Source organism: Panthera leo, chromosome C2 (genome assembly GCF_018350215.1).
Source record: "Panthera leo isolate Ple1 chromosome C2, P.leo_Ple1_pat1.1, whole genome shotgun sequence".
NCBI lineage: Eukaryota > Metazoa > Chordata > Mammalia > Carnivora > Felidae > Panthera > Panthera leo.
The window spans coordinates 107,641,922-107,663,263 of record NC_056687.1 but is presented as its reverse complement, the minus strand read 5'-3'; the positions used below and the strand labels follow the sequence as shown (position 1 = coordinate 107,663,263).

Below are 21,342 nucleotides of genomic sequence, written 5' to 3'. Positions count from 1 at the left end.
GAGAAAAATGAAAGCCTTCAGCTCCCACACCCTGCTAGTTTCTGCTGGGTTATTTAAATGTCTGTACCAAATGGATGATGGCAAAACAGCCAGAGCTTACTCTGTGTTGAGCCAAAGGGTAGACACATGAAAGCCCCGTGAAGAGCCTATCTTGAAGAAAAATGACCTTTTGAAAGCTTTTGACACTGCTGTCCAAACCTGCCTTGAAACTTGGTCTTCCTTTGACTACAGGGCCAACCTGTTAACCTGCCCCTTTTCTGTCTCTGTTTTGGTTCTTTCCCATTCCCTCCTCTGATCCCCTGACAGCAGATATTCCTTAAGGTTCATGTATGAACTTGGTTTTCCACTGTCCACTTTCTTCCCTTCAGTAGTAAACTGTCTCTCAGCTGAGCACATTTTCTCTTAAAGCTTTGATTTGAAGTGCCAGTGGGACCTCTATATAGAGGTGTCCCTAAGCAGTTGGAGATGTGAAAGTCCTTCCAAAACAAGAAGCTGGGCTCAGGAAAAACTTTTAAAATAGAAGTGCTTGATAACACTCACAGAGCTTCTTGTTCAGTAGTACTGGGCGGTGTCTGGAAATGGGCTGCACAGCAACGTCCCAAACCACCGTCATGGAAGGACTGCAGCCAACCAGGCTGCCAGATGTGCTCTCCAAAGGCCAAAGCCCAGGTTGCTCCCAGTGACAGCGTGTGCTTCCGTAGACTCAGGCGGTCTCACGTATGTGCTACCCTTCCTCCCTCACCCCACTGATATCAGAAGCTCTGCCAGAACTCCCCTAGGACCACTATGAAAAACGTGCAATTCAGAAGCTATGTAGCTTCAGCAGAGGAGAAAAGGAAGGGGTAAAAAGCCAAAACTGACCCTAGAAAAAAATTGGTAGAACTGAATTTGAGACAAGAAAGGAGTTGGTGACTAGGAAATAGTTGATGGAGAGGACAAATCTATTTAATGAGGTACTGCTTTCTTCCCCTTCCCTCCACTCAGCTGAGGAGGCTTTGTTAGGAGAAGAGTCTCCACTGGAAGGAAGAGAAGTGGGTGCTTCAAGATCACAGATGCTGAGGGTAGAGGTCTGGCCAGCTTGGTCACAGACACACTGAGGCTGGAGAGAGAGGTCTCCTTTGTGGAAGAGGAAGAAGGCAGCAAGGTACAGTGGGCAGCACCAGAGAAAAGTACAGCTGTTTTCTAAATTCTGTACAAAGGCAGCTCTGTGCTCTCATGCTTCTGGGTTACAAGGTCTTATCAGCCAGACCCAGAACTCTGCCCAGAGCCATCCATTTGTGACACTGCCTCAGGACCATAGTGGATCAAGTAGGGTTCTGTGGGCCGGCCTGTAGGCCTAATTCCATTTTATAGAATTTTATTTTATTTCTACAGTAAAATGTGTTTGGAATTCCCTATAACCAGCTTACAGATACGTTCTATAAGGACATATGTGTTTAAGCTTGGAGACTGCCCACATATAACACTTAGAAAAATTTATGCACTAACATGTGGGCTACAACCATACTGCTGAAACTCGCAGCTGTCTATAACAGCTCTCTATGCAGTCCCAAGAGCTGTATTAGCACCATCTTGGTAAGTTCCAAGAGCAAAAATAGAAAAATACTTCCTGTGATTGACTTGCCAGTAACAGGATGGGATTAGTGAAGAACATTGTTGAAGGAAAAGCTTAGTTTCAACCAAAGTTAGGTGGAGGTTGCTTACGTGTAAATTCTTCCGTGAAATAAATAGGTCTGTATCTCTTTATCTAGCTCTTTATCTATTTTAAGCGAAGTTTATTTAAGTGTTCCTTGTTCCTCCAGACAGGTATCTTTTAGGCTATAGGGAAGGGTTTTATTCCCCCTCCCCCACACATGTAACCTTAACTTCTTTACAATTCCTGGGTTCTCTCCTTTCTCTCTTTGTCTTTGGTGTTTGTTTGTTCATTTTTAATTGAAAGCTAGAAACCCTCTCCCCAGAAGAGTATACACAAAATCTAGCACATTTTGGAGGGGGGTAGTTTCATGGAGTTTCCGACTTTTCTGTAAATGACTGACCCCATGATTAAACATGGATGCTTCCTCATGTTCTTTCTCCCCTCTCTCCTCCTTTTCTTCCTCTCCCCGTCCTGTCCTCTCCCTTCCTCCCTCTCAAACTCTCTCACACACAATCCATAGTTATCACGGTTGTGGGGAGCCCTCTAAGGGCTTCTGTTATCATGTCCTGTGCGAGATGCTGTGCAGTGTTATGTGGCACTCCGTGGAAGGAGTAAGGGATCTGAAAACCAATCTGGACTCTGCTGTCCTAGCCACTTGCCACAGGGGAAGGAGCTCAGCTTTTTTGCGTAAGTAAGTATGCCATTCCCCTCTCCCCTTACCAAGCCTTCAGTCTCTAGGTCTGTCCCCACCCAGAGGGAGTATGGTTTCCAATTCACCTCTAATTCCCAGAGGGGAGGTCATTTCCAAATTTGCCCAAAGGCACTGGCTAGCAGAGCTGGGGCCTTCACCTGTGAAGCAGGTATCATTTTCCACAGTTTCCATATGAGGAAAGAGTAAGCAAGGCTATATCTCTCACTCAGGGTCACATAATTGGCAAAGACAGAAATCAAGCTCATTGTGTCTCACCTTATTAACCATCTCCACTTCCCGTAGTTCCCTCAGCATCTGTCTTGAAGGGCTGTTTTGTCACTTCTCTCTGTGTGACTTCTTTCTCATGTTGTAACACTGAGCCTTCAGGGGACTCCCAGCCTTGCAGAAAGCAGGAGAGCCCAGAGTGCTCCCTTTGTGTCTCCTCACCCCCTCTCCTCACTTACCCCACCCTCCAATCTTTCAGGATTCTTCCAATCACTCAGTAAATATTAGATGGTGGCTTTTGTCTTCTATTCTCTAGTGTCTTGGCAAAATCAGAAGTGGAGCTGTATCTTCAAAATGAAAATAGAATAATAACATCTCACAACACATTTTAGAAGACAAGAAACTTAGTGTTTACTTAATGAGTCTTGTCATATTTTCATGAAGGTTAAAAAATGAGAAGTATAGAATATAAAAAAAGGATTCAGGAGCAGTGAGTGTTTAAAGGGTCTGGTACTTCATGGTACTGTGGCTTACTATAAAAGAATGGACTTTAGAGTTAGGCAAACTTAGGTTTAAATCTCAACTTTACCAGTGATAAGTTTGGATAGCTTAGCCACTTTAAGGCTTTTTCTTTACCTGTAAAATGAGGATAGTAATGATAACCATCTTCTCATGAAGATTGAAGCATCTCGTATTATACCTGGTAGGTTGTAAGGGCTCAGAAAACGATTTCCCTCTCTTTCATTCTTCCTTATGTTGATAACCCGTTAAAGCATCATATCTTATTAATGTTTATACCCTGCACCAGTGCTGTAGGTATTTATTAAATGTCTATTGAATTCAATATTATCTGCTTTACTCTTCAAGTTGTAAAGATTAGTCCATGGAGTGATTCAATTTGGATGCTATCCTATTAGTTTAAAGTATTATGAAACAAAATGTTTTAAGTAATAACATTCTAAAATAATAAACCTTGTCATGCTTTTCTCCTGAGATTCCCCTCTTTCTCTGATTTCTTATCGGCAGCTCTTAGAACAAGAGGCTTGCCAAACTTTTTATGATACCACAGACTTAACTGCTTTTAACTAAGGCAAGAGTTGTGGCAAAATCAAAATTATCTCTTTGATTGACAATGTGAAGACATCTCTAAAAGAACAACTTGTGAAATAGAATTTAAAGCTGTCGTTTGGCATTATGGTTTGACATTTGTTTGCAGTTACGTTTTTAACTGCAATTAAGGGAATCTAGATTTTTGCATGTATATATGAAATTAGATTCTCATTTTCTTTTGGGTCTAAGAATTTTAAAGTTAAAATTTTAAAAATAAATGCTCTTAATTGCTAGAGATCCTAATTTGCCTATTGTGCCAACTCCGGAGATGTTATTTTTAAACAATATTTCATGAAATTGCAGGGTAGAATGCTACAGATAGCCACACCTCTCTCTCCAATATGAAGAGCAAAGGCAGCATAACATACTGCAGGGAGCTCAAGGCTGGTATGAGCTTGAGCTGGCATTGCCTCTTGTGATTTGTGTCACTTTAGATAGTCATTTACTACTTCAGGATCTTGTTTCTTCTAAAACTTAGGGAATTGCCTTCATGTATTATCAAAAAATGGCAAGAAAGAACTACTGCTTCACCAGAGACTAAAACAGTGCCTGATACATAATAGACACTCAATAAATATTTGCTGGATAGATGGATGTATGGATGAGAATTAATTTAACCCCAACTAAACCACTGATTGCAGGATTTTTTTCTAAGTTTATGTATTTATTTTGAGAAAGTAAGAAAATATGTGTGCAAGCAGGGAAGGGACAGAGAGAGAGGGAGAGAGAGAATCCCAAGCAGGCTCCTCACTGTCAGCACAGAGCCTGACACAGGGCTCGAACTCACAAACTGTGAGATCATTACCTGAGCCAAAATCAAGAGTCGGATGCTTAACCAACTGAGCCCCTGATTGCAGGATTTAAAGCCCAAAAGCACCCAGTGTTTCTCTCAGGTCCAGAGAACTTCTGACTTCTCCAAAATCAGAGGTGGGAATACAGTCCAAACAGCTGGGTTCTAGTGATAATCTTCTTTATTGGATTCTTAGTAAAATCTAAATTTAGGACCTAAATCTGCATTGTTTCCTGTAACTCTAAAGTATCTTTATCTCTAGAACTGGTTCTGAAGAAGAAATTAGATGGCTACACATTTGCAGCTTTTTATAACATGGGAAAATATGGAATATGCATCTAACAATGTTTTATTTCTTATCATTCCGCTAGTAAAGCTCATGAGAGTCAAAGTTGATCCTTTTTAGTTTCTTTCAACACAAGCTTGTCTTTTCCTCATCAGTGTCTTAAAATGGGTTTGTATTCCTAAACAATGTATAAGCTCTTCCATGTATACCACATAATTGTGGTTTTTATTTTTGGAATCAGGATTATCTTTTTCACGCATGTAATCATCTCCGTATACATTAGTCAGTGCCTGTTTCATGCTAACCAAGGGCAGTAAGTGTTTGTACAGTCATATACGATTATTCTTTCTGCCTTGTCCCACTAAAGAATCATACAAGGGTTCTTAGAGTCTGGATCAGAGGTTCAGCAGGAATCAAAGAGATCTGAAAGTCTTTCTCATTCCTATAGCCATAAATATCAAACAAACTTACCACTTCAGACTTTAAGTTCATAATTTTTCTAAGAGTTCACTGAAAACATCTTGTATTTTCTGGAAATGTCATAGGGAACTTCATAACTATGAAAATTCAGTGAATAATTATCACTTCATTAACATTGTTTAAACCTTGGCCTATTATTTTTTAGCGTCTGTAATTTACCAGACTTTCTCAGTTTTTGTTCTGAAAGGGAACATAACAGCAACGGTGTTTTGTACTGGGTCCATCAGAGGAATGTATATGAAATGGATTCTGCTTTTGGTGGTATCTAAATTATAAGTGTCTCCAGAGAGACTGAAATTTGAGCATCTCAAATACTCAGCACCACCCATTTTACAATAAAGGTAACTTCTAGTGTACTAACAGGCACCCATCTGGAAATGCTCATTGGAATTTTCTAATCAGTAAGACCTCTTCTCAAATGGGAAACCTGGCTTAAGAAATAAAATGGAGTGAATTGTCAAGACTGTGCTGTCTGCTACTTCTAACAAGTGGATGGCCAGCCACATCCATTCTGTATACTGGCATTTTGAAAACCAGGTCAAGTACTGCTTCAGTTTCCTTTGCTACTGCTCCTTATTTGATTAAGTTTACTATTATCAGATTCTAATCTCATACCTAAACTTGTATAATATCACTTGAAGGTAGACTATGGCATTGGTTTTCTATTGCTGCTATAACAACCTCCAATTTAGTGGCTTAAAACATCACAAACTTATTATCTTACAGTCAGAAGTCCAAATGAGTGTTAAGGAACTAAAATCAAGGTGTCACTAGGGTTGGTTCTTTCTGGAGGCTAGAGGGGAGACCCCATTCCTTGCCTCTTCCAGCTTTTAGAGGCTGCTGGCATTCTTTGGATCCTAGCCTCATGAATCTAATCTCTGCTTCCTTTGTCACATCATCACCTTCCCCCATGTTAGTGATCTTGCCTTTCTCTTATAAAGACCTTGGTAATTACATTTAGGGCACAACCAGATAATCCAGGATAATCTCCCCATCGCAAGACCCTTAATTTAATCACATCTGCAAAGTCCCTCTTGGCATATAAAGTAACGTGTTTACAGACTCTGTGGATCAGGATTGAAAGCAGTTTTCAGTCTACTACAACTGTGGTAAGTTAAAGATGGCTATTTTAACCCCTTAGGAGCCACTAAAATAAACCTAAACAAAAATTTATAGCTAGTAAGACAAAAAAAGTAGATAAAATAGAATCCTAAGACATACGCAAAATCCACAAGAAGGCAGAAAAGGAAGGAAAAGGACACAGCAGATGAGACAAATAGGAAACAAAGAGCAAGGCAATAGATATAAGCATATCAACAACTCAATTAAATGTAAATTGTCTAAACAATCCAATTAAAAGCCAAAGATTATCAGGTTGTATTTAAAAAAGTAAGATTCAACTATAAACTGCCTATAGGAAATTTCTTTTAGATGTAAAGACACAAGTTAAAAGTAAAAGAATGAAAAAAATATACACCAGGCTGACACTAATCTAAAGAAAGCTGAAATGCTTTAATATCATATGAAGTAGATTTTAGAACAAAGAATATTACCAGGAATAAAGAAATTCATTTCATAATGGTAAGTTAATCAATCCATCAGGAGGCCATAACAATCCTAAATGTTTATGCATACAATAACAGAGCTTAAAAATACATGCAGCAAAAACTGATAGAACTGAAAGGAGTAGACAAGTTCATGATCATTGTTAGATATTCCAATAGCCTCTCACAACAATAGATAAAACAGGTAGAAAAATCAGTAAGGCTATAGAATACTTAAGCTTTACAATCAACTTAATCTAATTGACATTTATACAACATCCCACCCAACAACAGCAGAATATATATATTTTTTCCCCAAAGGCATACAGATATTCACCAAGATATGGTTGGGCAATGAAGCAAAACTAAAGAAGTTTAAAAGAAATCAAATCCTACAGAATGTGTTCTCTGGTCACAATGTAGTTAACTTAGAAATAAATAATAGAGGGGTACCTGGGTGACTCAGTCAGTTAAGCATCTGACTGTTGATATCAGTTCAGGTTGTGATCTCAAAGTCCTGAGATCAATCCCTGCATCCAGCTCCATGCTGACCATGGACCCTGCTTGGAATTCTTCTCTCCCTCTCTTTCTATCCTTCTCCCTGCTTGGAATTCTCTCTCTTCCTCTCTTTCTACCCTTCTCCCACCCTGTCTCTCTCTCTCAAAATAAATAAACACTAAAAAAAAAAAGAAAGAACAGAAAAGTGTCTGGGAAATCCCCCAAATGTTTGCACACTTTATAACACAATTCTAAATAAGACATAGGAAAAGAAAATATTGGAAGGGAAATTACAAAGCATTTTAAACTAAATGGAAATATCAACATTTGTAGGATGTCACTAAAGCAAAACTTTGGGGAGCAAGTTTATAGCAATAAATGTGAAAAAAGAAAAAAAAGGTCTCAGCTCCCACCTAAGAAACTGCAAAAAGAAGAGCAAACAAAATCCAAAATAAGAAAGTTAAATAATAAAGAGCAGAGCAGAAATCAATGACCTAGAAAACAAAAACAATATAGAATATAAAAAATTAGTTCCTTTGAGATCTATAAACTTAATAAATCTCAATCCAGATTGATCAGGAAAAAAACAGAATTTACTGGTATGAGGAATGGAGAGGCAACATTACCATATATTCTTCATATATTAATATAATAATAAAAGAATATTAGAAACAACTTTATGCCACTACTTTTGACAACTCTGGTGAAACAGAAGATTTTTAAACATAAACTACCAATGTTCACTGGAAAAGAAATAGATAACCTGAATTTATAGTTTAAAATTTTCCCACAAAGAAAACTTCTAGCCCAGAAAGCTTCATTGGTGAATTTTACCAAGCGTTAATGAAGAAATAATACTACTTCTACTTAAACTCTTCCAGAAAATCGAAAGGGAAAGAATAGTTCTTAATATATTTTATGAGGCCAATATTACCCTGATAATAAAACCTAACAAAAACATTACAGGAAAACTAATAAGCCAATATCCTTTATGAGCATAAATGCAAAAATTCTAGACAAAATTTTAGCAAATTTAATCCAGCAATGTATAAAAAAATAAATTGTGAATATGTGGGGATTATCCCAGGAATTCAAGATTGGGTTAACAATCAAAACTCAAATCACTGTTATTTAATATATTATACTAAAAAAGAAAAATTATTATGCCAATAGAAGCAAAAAAAAAAAGAACAATTGACAACACACTTATTCCTGATTTTTTTTTAAATCTCAGCAAAGTGATACAAGGCATCTAAAAAAACCTACAGATAACATCATACTTAATGGTGAAAGACTAAATGCTCCCTTCTTAAGATCAGGATCAAGAAAAATATCCACTGTTAGCACTTCTATTCAAGATTGTGCTGAAGGTTCTAAGTCAGTACAATCAGGTGAAAAAAAAAGGCATCAGACTGGAAAGAAAGAATAAAACTGTCTATTCACAGAGGATGTGCTCACTAACATTTAAAAAAAAAAAAACCTATGAAATCTACAAAAGAAGTCACTAGAACTGATAAGTGAGCTTAGTAAGGTTTCAAGAAAAAAGACAAATACCCAAAGTCAAGTTAATTTCCATATATTTGCAGATAACAATTGAAATTAAAAAGCAATATCTACAAAAATAATTCAAAACACATGAAATACTCAGGGATGAATCCAACAAGAGATGGGCAAGACCTGTACACTGAAAACTACAAACATTGCTGAGGGAAATTAAAGAGGACCTAAATAAATGGGGAGATATATAATGTTCATGGAACAGAAGACTCCAATATTATTAAAAGGGTAGTTATCACCAAATTAATTTATTGACTCAATGCAATCACAATAAAAACACTAGCAGAACTTTTTGTAGAAGCTAACAAGCTAATTCTAAAATTCACATGGAAATGCACCAACATTCACATGGAATAACCAAATCAACTTTGAAAAAAAAACTGAATAGTCAAAAGATCAAAGTCAGTGTCTGACTTCAAGACTTCTTGTAAAGCTACAAATATACTCAAGACAGTGTGGTATTAGTCTTAAGAAAGACAAATACATCAGCGGAACAGAATAGAGAACCCAGAAATAGGCACACATATATGGTTAATTGGTTTACTACATGTCTACCAAAACAGTTCATTGGAGAAAGGATAGTATTTTGAAACTGTTGGTGCTGGAACAATTGTATATGCATGTACAAAAAAATGAAATTTGCTTCATACTATGAAATATGTATAAATCTGAAATATATCATAGATCTAAATTTAAAATCTAAAATTGTGGTGTATCAATACAATAAAATACTATTCAGCAGTAAAAATGAACCACCATCTAAGAAGGGATATGCCCCACCTCCAGGGTAGAGATCCTCACAGTGGCTTCCAGGGGGATTTCCGAGTTGTGATGGAGAGGGTCTACCCCGTGTGCACCTCCCGGTGGGAGGTCTATACTATCCATGCCTGACTGCCACCAGACTTGGCCACTTAACTTGTTTTTGCCACTGAAATGTGAGAGAATGCACCAATTCTGAGTAGAAGACTTTAAATCCAATGTTTTGGAGATTTTTCTTTTCCATCTGCCATGAAAAATAGCATTCCTGGGTTAAGAGTTGTTTCTTGCACTATATCCTGGAACAACCAGGTGGAGCAGAGTAGCAGATGACACATAACATGAGCAAAAAATATACTCTAGTACTTTAAGCCTCTGAGTTACAGATATGTTTGAGATGTCTCTGAAATATAGAGTAGTCAGATGGTGAGTTGGATTCATGAGTCAGATACTCAGAGAATAGATGTGAGCAACAGATAAAATTGGGGAATTGTCAGCATCTAGACTGCATTTCAAGCATACGAATGGATAAGATCATGTAGGGAAAGAATTGAGAGGAAAAAGTGCTGAGGAACACGAACATTTAAATGACAAGTACAGGAAGATGAGTCTGTAAGGGAGACAGGAATGTCCACATATTTGGAAGAAAGCCACAATTGAGCTGTTTTTTTGTTTTTTTGTTTTTTTTTAGCTTTCCAGAGATTTTATTTATTTTTTTAAAATATGATTTATTGTCAAATTGGTTTCCATACACCACCTCACAGTGCTCATCCCAACAAGTGCTCTCCTCAATTCCCATCACCAAAAAAAAAAAAAAAAAAGGTACAGAGAGGGAGGCAAACCATAAGAGACTCTTAAGGACTGAGAACAAATGACCTTTTTAATGTAATCTTTTGCTGTCCTCATTCTTTGTTTCTTCTGCTTCAGCTTAGAGATTGCTAAGCAAGCATCAGAATCTTCTGGGTGCACCCCACACTTTGAAAGATAAATCTTCCTTTTACATTACTGGATTTTGAGCACCATTTGGACAGGGATCCTGCCTTCCTAATTCACCTCTGTCCCTTGTCCCTAGTGTGCATAGCTGATAGTAAACCTCACCCTACTAGTCACCTGCCCGTTCCTTCACCTTAGTCTTTCCCTTTGATTCCTTTTCCTCTGCATACTGAATCTACGCTGTGCTCAGGCTTTATCACTAATAGTGTTTTTATAAATATTGAGTAGCTACAAAGAAGGTTAACATAGGTATAAAGTATAAAGAAGTAATACAATGAACATCTATGTATCAACCACTCACAGTTTAGGAAAAAGAACCTTACCGTTAGCTTTGAAGTCCCTTTGTGCTTCTCCCCAATTCCACTTACAGTGCCCCATTCCCCAGCGGAAAACACCAGCTTGAATTTTGTGGTTCTCAACAAACTAGGCATAGAAGGGAACTTCCTCAAATGGATAAAGAACATCTATAAAAACCTACAGATAAAACCTGATGTTTCTTTGCTTCACTTTATACTTTTACCAAGTAACATAGTATGTTTATATTCCTTTAAAAAGTTAGACTTTGCATATATTTTATCTTCATAGAAATAAAATCATGTATTACCCAATGTTTTTTTTTTCTTTGTGCTCAAGGTTATGTTTCTAGGATTTGTCCATTATGGTACATGTAGTTGAAAAGCATTCATTTCTGCATCTGTATTCTAAAGTATACCACAGTATCCTTCCTGTTTTACCTGTATTCTGTAAGTTCTGATATATAGCAATTTCATTATTGTCCAATTCTAAGTATTTTGAAATATCAGTTATGATTTTTTACTTGACCCATGGGTAATTCAGAAATACATTTTTTAATTGTCAAATACGTGGACATATTTTACATATATTTTATTATGGGGGTTTGTTTTCTGAGAATATGGATTGTAACAGTGCTGTTCAGTAGTATAAAGTGAAACACATATGTAATTTAAAACTTTTTAATTACCACATTAAAGGAAAAACAGGTAAAATCTATCTTAATATATTTTACTTAGCTCACTATATCCAAATTATAGTTTAAATATGTAATCATCTTTAAAAATTATCACAGATATCATAGATTTCAAATCTGGTGTGCATTTTAAGTTTAGGTACATCCTTATTTGAACCAGTTACACTTTAAGTGCTTAGAAGCTACATCTGGCAAGTGGCTACCATATTGGACTATATCAGGTTAATCGGGCAACAATTGTTTGAAATTTGCTGCAATTTACTTTCTGGCCTAGGATGGATGTAATCAATTCCATGTGAGCTGGAAAATAATTGTGTGTTTTTTCTACTAATTGGGTGTGTATGTATATATATATATATTAAACCAATCTTATTTGCATTGTTAAAATCCTCTATTTTTATTGAATTATTTTTCTGCTTGACCTTGGGTTGCTGCATTACACATTACAGGAAGGCCACTCACATAATAGCCTGGAGTTGTGTGGTATACATTTCCGTGGCTTTTTTATGATGGTCCCAGAGACAGACTTACAGTCTGATGGACCTGTATTGAAATCTACCACTATAGTATGGTTTTGACAATTTCTCCTTACAGTCCTATAAATTTTGCTTTATATATTTTGAGGTTGTTTTAACAGGTGCATATAAATTTAGACTATTTATGGTGAATTAACCTGTTATTATTATAAGCCCAGAATGATTTTGTCTTAAAGTTTACCCTGTCTGATATCAATATAATTGCATACTTCTTTTCTTTTAATATTTCCCTGTTACATCTTTTCCAAAACAATAATAATAATAATAAGGAAATCTTTCCATGTCCTTATGTTTTAGGAAAGTCTCTTATAAAGAACATATAGCTCAGATTTGTTTGTTGATCAAGTCTGTTTCTCTTTTTTAACTTGCGAGTTTAATTTATTTACCGTTACTATCATTGTTACTTTAAAGTTTCATCTTTTCACTTTTTTTTCTGCACTGTTTCTACCTTTGGGGCCTTTGGATGGAGGGGTATTGTTGGAGTTTTGTTTATTTTCTTTGTGCTTTTCATCTAATGGTATATTCTATTTCTATTCTTTTAGTGTTTACTTTTGAAATTTTACCATACATACTTAATAAAGTCTAAAATTAATATCTCAAACTCCCCTTGAATCATGCAAAGACCAAAGAACACTTGAGTTCTTACTGTTGGAATCCTGACATACAGTATGTAGTTTTGTCTAGTGTTCTAATTCTATCCTTTTGTTAGCCCCACTAATTATACATATTCAAAACTATTATTTTTATATAGATATTTGCTTACAATTACCTACACGCAAGGCTGGCTACATAATTTTCAGGACCCAGTACAAAATGAAAATGTGGGGCTCTTGTTCAAAAAGCTACAAAGAAGCTTTGTCCCTGCCTTCACAGTCTCTCTTTCAATCTGACATGGTGTTTTCTTGATGACTATTGAATGTTGTGCTCCCTTGGGCATGGGGGAATCGTGGAGTGGATGCAGGCTTTCATAAGCACCCTGTGCCCAGGGTGGCCAACCCCCACTCTCCCCATACCAGTGCCTCAACCTGGGCCCACACTCAAAGCAGAGGAAGGCAGCAGATTCTGGGCAAAGGCTGAGGAGCAGGGGCTGGAGAACCATTCCGGAGAGGCAGGGAGGTGGCAGGAGGTACAACTATATGTGAGCCAAAGCTCCATGACCTTGGTACATGCTCAGTTGTCCCATCAGGCCTCACATAAAAAAAAATTAAAAGATAAAATTATTAAGAATTTCTTGAGAGTGACCATAACGCATTAAATCCGAAGCACAGGACCCCCTTCTGAAATTGGGCCCTGTACAACCGTCTTGATCACGTGCCCAAGAAGTCTTCCTTGCATCTGAGTTTGCCAGTTTCTTTGCTTACCATCTCTTCTTGCATACCTCACCTTCCTTCTGAGATCTTATCTCTTCCTGTAAAGCATATTCTTTAGAAGGTTCTTTAGTTAAAGGTCCTTTAGCTGGTAGTAAACCCTCCAATTTTGTCTGAGCATATTTTATTTCAGTCTCATTCTGAAAGATAGCTTTGCTGGGTACCCAACTTTAGTTGGTGGTTCTTTTCTCATAAGATTTTGAACATATTATTTTGCTGTCTGACTTCCTTTGTTTGTGTTGGAGAATGGGCTCCTTTGAAGATAATGGATTTTTTTTCTCTCGCTTCTTTTAAGATCTCTTTAACTTTGATGTTCTTCAAGTGCACTACCAGATGCCCAGATGGGAGATTTATTTTTATTTATGTTGCTTGGAATCCATTGAGCTTCCTAGATTTGTGAGTTAGTGTTTTTCATCAATCTGGAATATTCCCCTCAAATATTGCTTCTTCCCCCTTTTCTCTCTTTCTGAATAATGAATAGATACATATTAGATCCTTCACTCTATCCACCATATATCAACTTCTCTTTTATATTTTCCACTTCCTGTACTGCACTCTATATAATTTCTTTAAATCTCCCTTTTAGTGTATTACTTCATTTTTTTTAGCTGTGAATAATCTGCTACAGGACCATGCACTGTTTTTCATTTTGATTATTATATTTTTAATTTCTGCAAGTTGGATTGGGTTCTTTTTCATATTTCATTAGTCATTTAAATCAATCCTTTATTTCTTTGAACATCTGATTTTATATTCTATCTGAAAATTCAAAACTTTAGAAAGTATGAGTTTAATTATGCTGTCATTATGTCTTATTCTTTCTCTTACTGGCTTTTTTTTTCTTTTACAGTTTTGTGATTTTTTTAAAAAAAAATTATTATCTCATAGATTTTGACTCTTTATCTGTAGAAAATCTTTGAGTCCCAGATTGAAGATAGATTGCTCCTGAAAATATCAGTGTTTTTCCTACCTGTTTTTCCTACCAGGCATCTGGAGGCAAAGTTAACCTATTACCACTATAAAATATCTTTTCAACGTGAAGCTCTTTGAGCCACTCAGGTAGTGTGAATTCACAATACAAACCTGCATTAGGGTTAGTGTGTGTTTACAGATTCTTGTGAGAGATATATATCTTTCCCTCTACCTAGCACCCATATTCAAAACCAGTAATTTTCCTTTTGTACCTTGAGAGATGTTATTTGAATTTTACACATGCTAGGTGTGAATTTCACACATATGTTACACATGCAGCTCTTTGAGATTTATGCAGGTGAGTTTACTGGTAGACTCTTCTCTCTTGAGCCCTTCATGGCTGTGAAATTTAAAGCTCAAGTTCATCAGATTCGGAAAGTACCTTCAAGGTGAGAGTTGCTTTCAATGCTCTACTTATAGTTGGAGGTTCTTCCTTTTGCTTCACTTTTTTAAGGTTTAGTTTGGAATAGTTTTATATTTATAGAAACGTTACAAAGACAGTACAGAGAGGGTTTATGTTTCTCCTTGGCCCATTTTTTATAACCATGACACATCTGTAAAAACTAAGAAACTAACATTGGTGTAATACATTTAGCTAATTGTTGATAATTAACTAAACTACAGTTTATTCATATTTCAATAGGTTTCTACTCATATCCTTCTGTTCTTTCACTTGAGTTTTGTTCTTCGCATCCTTCCCACATTTTGTCCGGCTCACTGATGAATTTAAAGATTTTTTCAGAAGTTAAAAAATGTTTGGGGCGCCTGGGTGGCTCAGTCGGTTGGGCGTCCGACTTCAGCTCAGGTCACGATCTCACACTCCGTGAGTTCGAGCCCCGCGTCGGGCTCTGGGCCGATGGCTCAGAGCCTGGAGCCTGCTTCCGATTCTATGTCTCCCTCTCTCTCTGCCCCTCCCCCGTTCATGCTCTGTCTCTCTCTGTCTCAAAAATAAATAAACGTTAAAAAATAAAAATAAAAAAAATAAAAAAAAAAAAATGTTTAATTGGGCGCCTGGGTGGCTCAGTCGGTTAAGCATCTGACTTCAGCTCAGGTCATGATCTCACAGTTGTGAGTTTGAGTCCTGCATCGGGTGAGCTTGGGCCCTGCTTCAGGTGAACACAAGCCCCACTTTGGGTGAGCACGAGCCCTGTTTCAGGAAAAAAAAAACCATGAGCCCCATTTTGGGTGAACCCCGCTTCTCTCTCTCTCTCTCTCCCCCCTGCTCTCCATGCCCCTTGTGGGATTCTCCCTCTGCCTCTCATGGGATTCTCTCTCTGCCCCCTCACCCACTTGTGCCCCCACCTCAAAAAATGTTTACTTATTTTAAGTAGGAAAGTTGTCAAGTTACCTAGTCCAACATACTTCTGGAAAGAGAAGTCTGGGAGCTTTTTTTTTTTTCAATCTGCTTCCCTTAAATGATACTCATTATCCTGGTTACCAAGTCAAACATGTCTTCTTATTCTTGTGTCCTTAAAATTTTCTAGCCTAGAAATGTAGGCACTATTTTTATTATGGTAAAAAACGTGTGATAATATTGTAAGAGTGAGACTACAAAAGAAAACAAGACATAGATTGAAGGTCTGTAATAATACTATAGGTGAGAGATAAAGTCAAGAACCTTAAGGCAGTTGTTGGTGGGAAAGGAAGAGAGGAAATAGTTTGAGGTGCACTCAGGAAGTAAAATATAGAATTTGGTCTTGAACGGATGTAGTAGAACATGGAGAAGCAAGAGTTAGAGAGAACTCAGAGATTTCAAACCAAAGATTTGGACTCCTGAAGATTTTCAGAAGTCAAAAAGAAAAGCAAGATTGCAGCAGGTGATGGTGAATTTGTTTTTTTGATGTATCTGGTGTTAATGGATCATTAGTGTGGCGATGTCCAACAGGTAGTAATAAATGAAAGTCACAGTTTTGAGAAAGGAGTCAGAACTAAAAGGAACAGGGTGATGATGGAAAACAAAGAGATTAGAAAGAGGAATAAGCAATGGAGAAGAATCACCTGTACGGAAACTAAGGAAGGTCATGATTATAGAAAAGGGAAGGAACCCTAATCAACAGGTGCAGTTTTGCCACTAGTGATATCCAAAGACTTAATTTCAGTGCCCCTCCCTGTGAAATGCTCTTATGGGGCACCTGGGTGGCTCAGTCAGTTAAGCGTCCGACTTCGGCTCAGGTCATGGTCTCATGGTTCCTGGGTTTGAGCCCCACATCAGGCTTTGTGCTGACAGCTCAGAGCCTGGAGCCTGCTTCCAGTTCTGTGTCTCCCTCTCTCTCTGCCCCTCCTCTGCTCATACTCTGTCTCTTTCTCAAGAATAAACATTAAAAAAAAAAAAAAGCTCTTATGAATCTTTTGCTCTTACCTCCACCCAGAGGATTATGAACTAAGCTTTAAGATCCATTCATATGGGGGCGCCTAGGTGGCTCAGTTGGTTAAGTGTACGACTCTTGGTTTCCACTTGGGTCATGATCTCATGGTTCATGGGTTCAGTCCCCACGTTGGGCTTTGTGCTGACAGCATGGAGCCTGCTTGGGATTCTCTGTCTCCCTCTCTCTCTGCCACCTTCTCTGCTCGCTCACTCTCTAATAATTTTTTTTTAAAAGGTCCATTTATATGGATTAAAATATTAAAATGTTTTTTGTTTCCAATTTTCTAATATGTTTTGTACTATACCAGTTCTCAAACACTATCCTCTCCTTAATTTGGTTTGTTCCTATCAGTACTTGAGACAGGTAAAAGAAAAATAAATCTAGCAAGAACTACCAACCTGTGTTGATTTTATGGCATATCCCAACATATTTTCTTTTTTTAAGGAAACAAAATATCGTCTAATGTTAGAATTTAGTCATAAACTTTGGAACCATGATGTGTGATGTTTTATTATATTTATGACTCCACATATGTTGTTACTATTTCATGCAAAAATAATAACATAACTTATTAAGCAAAAATTAGGAGAAAAATACTGATAAAATACTTACCTTGTATGCAGTGTTTGTAAATTTCTGTGAATGGTTAAAATATTATCTAATGGTAGTATTTATATTGTTAAAGAGAATAAACAGACTAAGTTGTGAAATACTATTCTCTGAGCCAGGAACTGCAATTTAGGAAGAGTGTCAGGGTGAGTCTTGATTCATTTGTTGGGTTTATGGTTTTCAGGGAATTAATGCTGATTTCACATCAGAAAAGCATCGAGCAGCTGCAGGAAACCCTTAGACAGAAGCTGCTGAATGATGATAACTGGAGAGAGAAGGTAATGATAATGTAACTTTCATCAGCATGTGTCTTATTTGCTTTTTCAAAATTCTGTTTGCCAGGAGACTATTCCGGATATCTTTGCTTCTATGCACATTTTGATTCCTTCTGGAATTTCCTAGGCCAAACATACTTATAATGTGTGTCTTTTCCATAATACTAGACAACATAATAGGAAATAAAAAGGTAAGAACAGAATTTTAAAACTTGTAAAATTAAGATGGCCCCTAGTTCTCATGTAAAAGTTTAATTTTTATTTTCAAATATTTACCTTTTTCCTGTAAAGTGACAGAATCTGCCTTTGACCACATCCTTAAAAGCAGGGGAATATTAATTCATTCTTGTAATTTCTCTGCTTTTAAGAAGATAATGTAAGAGAATGGAAAATGACAGGATTACTCAGTTATGAACTTTTGGCAAAGTAAAAGGAAAGTATTTAGCTCACTCTTTATAAGGAAAATATTTTCTCTTAGAGGATTGAAAAGTGCATTGATTGTTGGCTTTGGACTTCTCTAAATTTTTCAAAGTTTCAGTAATAAATATGTATTTAATAATTTTAAGGAATTCAAATAATATTCTAAAAATTGTTGGTCCCTATCTTCTCAGGCCATGTACAACTCTAGTCATTGAGACTATAACCATGATCTCCCTGTCATAAACTTCTGATACTCCTTGATTGATCCCTGGACCTTATCCTGAACAATGTCCTGAAGCCTTTCCAACTCTTTCTCTTGCCCAACTGATACCTATCCCTAGCACTAGCCTTCATCCTTGGTTTTTTGATACCATTATAAATTTGCATCTAGTACTAGAGCTAGCTACTGAAATTCAGATTGCTTGACTTAAGCCCCGACAACCTGTTTGGTTATATCAGATTCTTCTCCTTGGTGACCAGACCCTATAACTTGTAACCTCAAGCAATAAGCAGTGACTACATTCAAACTAACATCTCCATCTGGACTCTTCACTCTACCATCCACCAAACTTAGACCCTTTAGATATCGTTGCTGGCTCAGATGAGATCTAAATTTTTCACTTTCATTTCCAATATTTACTCAGTTGGCCATACACAGGCATTACTGGCCCTCTACATATGAATCTCGCTTCCCTTGTCCCTCAGGGATAGCACACTCAGGCTGTAAGAGAAATGATCACTAGAACAACAGCTCCATAGAGGCAACAATTAAAACTTAAGAATGGCCTAACGGTTGCTCTAAGTGGCTCATTCTTATTTTGAAGTATGGGCTTTTTCTTTTCCATCTCCTAAAGCCCACATTTTTTGAATTTTTATTAGTCTTGGGGTACTCAATTGGCTATTCTTAGTCACTTCCTCCATCCTTACCAACCCATGTTTAAAAATACAAAAAAGATGATCAACCTAACCAGCAATCCAAAAAAGGCAAATTAAAACAATGAGAGATTATTTTTTTACCCATCCAGTTGACAGAGCGGTTTTGGCATTGTGGCAAAGTCTAGTAAGGTAATCTTTCATACTCACTGTTCAACGGGCTGAAAGTTACAGCAACCCTTTGGGAGCAATTTGGCAGTATGTATGAAGAGATATTGTAAACATCTCATCTTTTGATGCAGAACTTTCACTGACGGAATTAGTGTGAATAGAGAGTCACAGATTCTTCCCTTCCCTCAAATGCCTGAGCTCCTCTTAGACCGATAGAGTGAAACTTCCAACCTTTGCTTGTATAGAAGTTCTTTATCTCCTTGGTCACACCCCTGAAGGACTTTCAAATACAATATACTGTAGAAGTCTCTGCATTTATGATCTCTTCTTATACTGCTTCTTACTGTACCCTATCCATGAGGTGCTAACACAAGTAGACCAAGTTAGTGTTAGCATCTGATCATATAAAAAAGTATTATGATCTTGCTTCATGCTGTTAATTTGATGATGCAAATAAACCTATGTAAGATTTTCTAAGTTCCTACTGAGACCATGATATCATTCTCATAAATTAATTGTATCATAGACATATTTTGGCATGTATAATTTTCTATGATATAAATGGGCATTTCATTTTGTTGAGAGGACATGACTTCTTATTAATAAATCTTATAATTTAGCTTGGCAGTTAATCCAGATCCAGACCAGTAAAGCCAAGGAATGATAATTAGGTCTTGGCTGTGTTAGTTATTGAGACTATGAATAAAAAGTTCCCTAAAAGTCCTCTCATGAGAAAGGAGAATCACTGCTATGACACTGTCATCTCTTTCTTGGGTCACTGTGCCTTTGTGTAGGAATGAAATGTTCCCTTTACAAATATATAATACACATATTAGAATAAACTTCATAACTTAAGTGCTTTTAGCATTCAAAAAGAGTAGATAGCAATTTGTGCCTCTGCTTAATTATTTTAGAGTATGTAAAAAGCACATAATAGAATCAATAGTTGCTATGCAACAAAGATGGCACATTTTAAAATAACTGTATATTTACCAATTGCCATAGATTTTTGTTTATTTCAAGTATTCTTTGATGTGAAGAAAATAAATTATTGTGTATGGTGAACATTTAAAATTGGTTCCAAGTTAACAGTGTTGTTACTTTTCAGTTAAAACTTTTGTAATTAAGAAATTTCCTATAGCCAGAGTGCTGACATTAAGTGATAGTCATGTATTGACTATTACTTTGTAGTGCAATAAACAAATTCCAACCAAATATTTTCTTAGATTATTACTAAGATATCATCACATTTAGGAACATTTTAGAATTGTATTACCATTGACCTCATTTTAAATAGTACATAAAGCGTTTAAAACCCAATATTTTATGACAAGTTCATCCCTGTACATTTTGTTATTTTATAAGCTATCCTTTTAAATTTCATTCGTAGTACACTAAAACACATTAGGAATTATTCAGCCATTTGGCTCGTCTGTTTTGAATAAGAACTTGATATAACCCAATATTAAAACAAACAAACAAACAGAACCTTACCTCCTGGCTGAGCAACTGGATTAATAGTGAAAACCCAAGGGAGGGGGGTAGTTTACCTCAAGAAGTAGGCGATTCCAGCATCAAAGGAGGCAAACCAAAAAAATATCAAGTTCTTCAAATAGAAGAGCCAAATGGCTGAATAATTCCTAATGTGTTTTTGTGTACTATTAATGAAATTTAAAAGGATCGCTTATAAAATAACAAAATGTACACGGATGAGCTTGTCGTAAAAATATCAATTTTCATTTATGCGTTATAAATATATGACTAAAAACAATAGTGAGAGCACACTTTAATTTTTAAAATTATACCGTGTAATTTTCAAAATTGAATTAATGAAATCATAAAATTTTAGATCTGGAATAGCCTGCAAATATCATATGACTTAAACCTTTAATCAGGATAATAAAAATAGTCTCCATTAATTAGAGTGTTTACTATATGCTAGGCCTGGTGCTCAATGCTTTCCATAAATGTAATTTTAATTATTATAAAATTATTATTCCCATTTGCACATGGAAAAAAATAAGACTCAGAGAATTTATGTAAGTTGCCAAGGTTATATAGCCAGGAAATGAGAACCAATACAAACCTGGGCAGGGTGGGGGATGAGAGCTAAATACAAAATGCAAAAACTTCTGCATTTGACTTATATGAACTAGCAGGAACCAGATTTACCCTCCCTCCTAAACAAGTAAACCATTG

The 21,342-nt window shown here is 36.5% G+C and overlaps 1 protein-coding gene across 10 annotated transcripts in view; it reads left to right on the top strand.

Moving 5' to 3' along the window:
- LEKR1 (leucine, glutamate and lysine rich 1) overlaps nt 1–21,342 on the top strand; it is a 225,671-nt gene that overhangs the window by 141,231 nt on the left and 63,098 nt on the right. For all 10 annotated transcript variants that reach the window (XM_042955500.1, XM_042955499.1, XM_042955501.1 and 7 more), the window contains one exon: nt 17,589–17,682. In XM_042955500.1, the coding sequence (XP_042811434.1) occupies nt 17,589–17,682 (94 nt within the window). The remainder of the gene's footprint in view (nt 1–17,588; nt 17,683–21,342) is intronic.